This window comes from Penaeus monodon, chromosome 26, assembly GCF_015228065.2.
Source record: "Penaeus monodon isolate SGIC_2016 chromosome 26, NSTDA_Pmon_1, whole genome shotgun sequence".
NCBI lineage: Eukaryota > Metazoa > Arthropoda > Malacostraca > Decapoda > Penaeidae > Penaeus > Penaeus monodon.
The window spans coordinates 25,741,837-25,746,836 of record NC_051411.1 but is presented as its reverse complement, the minus strand read 5'-3'; the positions used below and the strand labels follow the sequence as shown (position 1 = coordinate 25,746,836).

At 37.3% G+C, this 5,000-nt stretch overlaps 1 protein-coding gene across 1 annotated transcript in view; it reads right to left on the bottom strand.

Moving 5' to 3' along the window:
- LOC119589635 overlaps positions 1-5,000 on the bottom strand; it is a gene marked incomplete at its 3' end in the record, with an annotated part of 49,244 nt that overhangs the window by 976 nt on the left and 43,268 nt on the right. Inside the window, exons 4-5 of the mRNA XM_037938230.1 lie at positions 3,210-3,345; positions 1,203-1,336 (exon numbers count right to left, since the gene is read on the bottom strand). Of these exons, the coding sequence (XP_037794158.1) occupies positions 1,203-1,336; positions 3,210-3,345 (270 nt within the window). The remainder of the gene's footprint in view (positions 1-1,202; positions 1,337-3,209; positions 3,346-5,000) is intronic.

The following is a 5,000-nucleotide window of genomic DNA, read 5'->3' as shown; positions in this document are numbered from 1 at the left end:
GTAATCATTTACATATAGAATCATCATATTTACTCAACATCATTTTCCATTTTGACATTTATCCAAGTCGTTAAATATAATCACATTTGATCCACTTTCGAAAATGACACTCAATATATATTTGTCAAAGATTATCTTGATAGCTTTATGACAAATGCATATACACAGTTTCAGTTCAGGTATCATCATGATAATCACAGCTGCCTAATATTACATTTCCACTTCTCACTGCTAATTTACACTAAGCATAAACTCATGTTATTAAATGTATTTGTAACTCTGCTTGCAATTGTGTTTATTATTACAGGGCCCTGTTTATATGCAGAGTTATTATTATGGGATTGTTTTGACATACATAAACTGTTGCATTTAGTATAAGCTTCATACACGTGGATATGTACACGAGGCATGGAAGAACAGGATATATTTTCCGGAAATATATACAAATCATAGACTATTAATTGAAAGAGAAAAAATGTAAGGAAAGTCACATGCACATACAGGTAGACAAACTCACACACACTCACACTTGATGCACACATATACAGATGCACACAGACACACAGACACACACACACACACACACACACACACACACACACACACACACACACACACAAATGTGAATAACAGTAGGTTCAGGGTTAAAGAGCAGGTAAAGGCATGGTCATATAATAGAAACCTTTGAATAAATACACAACAAAATTAATTTGATCAGACATGAATCTGATACTCACACGCATACTCACCGACAGAACTTTTATAATCTTGCTCTTTGAATAAGAAACTTTTCCCGTCCAAGCTTTTAGAGAAGGAGAGGATGAAGAAGAGGAAGAAGAAAAATAAAGAGAAGAAGAAGAAGAAGAAAAAGAAAACATCCCTTAGAGGACTTATTATCTCTCCTTACAATCCTCTCCTTTCATTCCTTTATGGAAATAAGATAAAAAGAACAGCAACAAAAACAAGACAAAAAAATGAGAATATTCCTTATAGCAACATCTTATCCCTCATTATGAGACCTTCTTTCACTCACACTATGGAGAGAGGAAAAAGAAAAAGAAAAAGAAAAAAAAAAGACGATAGAGGTGGAGGAGAAGAAGGAGGAGGAGGAGGAGGAAGCAGAGGAAGATGAATAGGAGCAGGAGAAGGAGAAGAAGAAGAAGGAGAAGGGGAAGGAGAAAATCCTCCACATACACACTTACCTCTAATCCATTAATGAACCAGGTGAGCGAAGCAGGGGGGTGGGAGGGGGCTCCCTGGCAGACGAGGGTGGCCCTGTCCCCCGGGTGGTACCTCGCCTGTGGCCCGTGGATCCGGGGTTTCTCCTCCGGCAGTTCTAAGGGGAAAGGGGGGGGGGAGGGGTTAAAAAGGCGACTTAATAAATAGATAAATAAATAAATGAAATAAATCACAAAATATAAAGAAAAAAAATATCCATGCATAGGCTACTTGTTAGGGGGAGCTGTATTAATTGTGTTTGAATCCATGTTGAATGGATGTTTCCCCTAAGTACATTTAATTTTACATTTACGCAGCGGAAGTGTGTGTGAGATGAATATATGAGGCGGGGGGGGGGGGTAATTTAATCTACGGGGGGGGGGGGAAACCCATTATTTAATCTCCTCATCTTTTCTTTTATCCTAATTATGATGACAAGGTGATGTTATTAATGATGGCGATGAGATTTGCTTTTATTCAATTTTGTGTTACCATTATTATATTCACATCTCTAATTCTATTACCTTAAATTATCATCTATTATGTTAGATAGGGAAGAATATATATCTAATTCACAATGAGAAATATGCACTAAATATATATGCACAGACAAGCAAGAATGAATATACGCAGTCTGACAGACAAGTAGATTAATGGGCAGGAAATGGACAAGAATTAGATAAATAGGCAGAGAGAAAGAGAGAGAGAAAGAGAGAGAGAGAGAGAGAGAGAGAGAGAGAGAGAGAGAGAGAGAGAGAGAGAGAGAGAGAGAGAGAGAGAGAGAGAGAGAGAGAGAGGTAGATAGATAGATAAATAGATAGATAGATAAATAGATAGAGAGAGAGAGAAAAAAGCTATTTACACACTGCATATTACTAAGTATTTACGAATTGCTCCTAAAATGAATCCAATTATTATATTTAAAAAAAAAGATAAAAAAAGAATACTTTAATACAAAAAATTGAATCAACAGTCATTGGATCATCTTTTATGAAAAAAGTGCTAATGAAGAGTGGGAGAGCATTAGAAAATTGCATTAATATTCTTAATGGCACTAAATTACATTGGATGCAATTAACAAAGTTCGTGAAAAAACTTAGAGAATAATACAGCAACTTCGAAGTTTCCAAGAATAAAATGGGAGAAAAAAATATTGCTGCGTGAATCAGAGGACCAAAATAAATGCTTCAGGGCCTTTCTGTTCCTGGTTATTGGATAGAGGAAAATGTAAGTGATTGTGGCTGTGTGTGTGCATCTTTGTGTGTGTATTTTTATATATATAGTTGGTTTGTGGGTGTGTTTACTATTGTGTTTGTGCCTTATTTGGTATGTGTGTGTGTGTGCGTGCGTATGTGTGTGTATGTGTGCTTGTTTGTATGTATATATGTATGCATGTTGTTTGTGTGTGTGTGTTTGTGTCCACGAGTGATTTCAGAACTATGTATGTGACGTAATGATTTGTAAAGATATGGTCTACATAGTGCATTTTAACATGTAGGGCGAGGTTTATGTGCTAATTCATTTTCCGCATTCATATATGCACGCATGACTGTATGTACGTGCACTCAGGCGTATATATCCACGCATACCATATTCATGTATGCAATACTGGTTCTGGTATTTATACTAATAAAAAAATAATCACATATGTATTGGCTATGGCACTTTACCCTCGATCTTTGGACCCTTAGCACATGTCACTGTCCCTAGCACTTAGCATCCGAAGCTTGGAAAATTGCACTATCCGTGGCACTTAGCATTTGACACTTGCCACTTGGCGCGTAACATTGTCCCTGAGACAAAATATCTGACCCATGACACTATTCCTGGCACTTAGCAATCATACCTTGGCATATGGCACTATCCGTGGTACTTAACACTTACATTCAACACCTAACACTTGACACATGGCACTGTCCCCGAAACTTAACACCTTATACATGACACTGACTCTGGTACTGGAACACTCAACACATGTCTCTGGCACTCACCCACCACCAGCAGAATGGCACTCCGATCTGCGGTGTGGAACTCGGGCCAGTCAGAGATGACCTCGCACTTGTAGCGGCCGCTGGAGTCGAGGTCAAGGCGGGTGAGGACGACTCGAGGTCCCGTCGAGGCTGACTCCTGGGAAGACGTGGAGGAGGAGGTAAGATTGATGGGCAGACAGGTAGATAGATAGATAGATAGATAGATAGATAGATAGATAGATAGATAGATAGTTAGACAGGTAGATAGATAGATATATAGATAGGTAGATAGATAGGTAGATAGATGGACATATAGATAGATTATTTGATTGATAGATAGATAGATAGATAGATAGATAGATAGATAGATAGATAGATAGAGTAGAGAGAGAGAGAGAGAGAGAGAGAGAGAGAGAGAGAAGAAGAGAGAGAGAGAGAGAGAGAGAGAGAGAGAGAGAGAGAGAGAGAGAGAGAGAGGGGAGAGAGAGAGAGAGAGAGGAGAGAGAGAGAGAGAGGAGAGAGAGAGAGAGAGAGAGAGAGAGAGAGAGAAGAGAGAGAGAGAGAGAGAGAGAGAGAGAGAGAGAGAGAGAGAGAGAGAGAGAGAGAGAGAGAGAGAGAGATAAAAAAAAATATAGAGAGAGGTTAAAAACAAACAAACAAGAGAAAGATTATGAATATTTAATGGCCTTAAAGAAAAAAATGAGTGACAATTACTGCAGAAATATGAATATGTGTCACGCATATCTATTAATTCTATCTTTTTATCAATCTGTCTATCTTTCTATTAATCTATTTATCTTTCTATCAATCTGTCTATATCCCTATGAATCTATTTTCCTATCGATCCATGTATCTATTAATCTATCTCCCTTTCTACCAGTCTGTCTATCTTTCTCTTAGTCTATATATTTTTCTGTTAATCTGTCTATCTTTCTATCAGTCTGTCTATCTTTCTATCTATTTATCTATCTAACAGTCCATCTGTCTTTCTCTCAGTCTGTCCATCTTTCTATCACTCTATCTTTCTATCAATCTATCTTTCCAGTAATCAATCTATTTTTCTATTTATCCATCTATTTTTCTATTTATCCATCTATTTATCTGCCGACATATAGAGAAGAAAATGACATATCCTAAGCTACATATCATGAGGAATTTATAGTTATGGGCATGGAAAAGAACAATATTCTATCTTAATGTTGGTTATAAAGCAGATAATTGTGATAGCCTCGCGTGTTACAGGGACAGAGGGCGAAAATGACTTAACTCTAGGGAAATGGCACGCCACATTTCAATACGACACGTACATTATATCTGAGAGTGTCATGTGTTACAACATTTCAGACCACCTAGCATAAGGTATGGAGAACAATGTAACCATTTCATATCATCTGCAGTCTAAGAAGATATTCTTATGTTGTAGCCTATATTTGGAATGTAGAATCATATGATCGCATATCAACTGTAGCAATGCCTTTCCATGCCCAAGCTGTGTGCCGGCGTGGCAGATCAGTAGATAAAGGACTGTTTAATTGTTCCTTTCCTTTAAATGACATAGTAATTATCATAATAATGTTATAGCCTAAAATTCAAATGTAGTACAATTATACAATGTTATTACCATGCGTCAATTGTACCACAGCCTGCCCACGCCTGTGCAGTTAGGAAGGGTGGTAAATAAAGGACTAAACTAAAAAATATTGTCAAGGCCTATGCACTTAGACCTAGCTTCGTTGTAAACAAATAACGAATCAGCATAATACTAATTAGAATATAAAGAAAAATGTTATTGCGTGTATGGTATCCGCAACA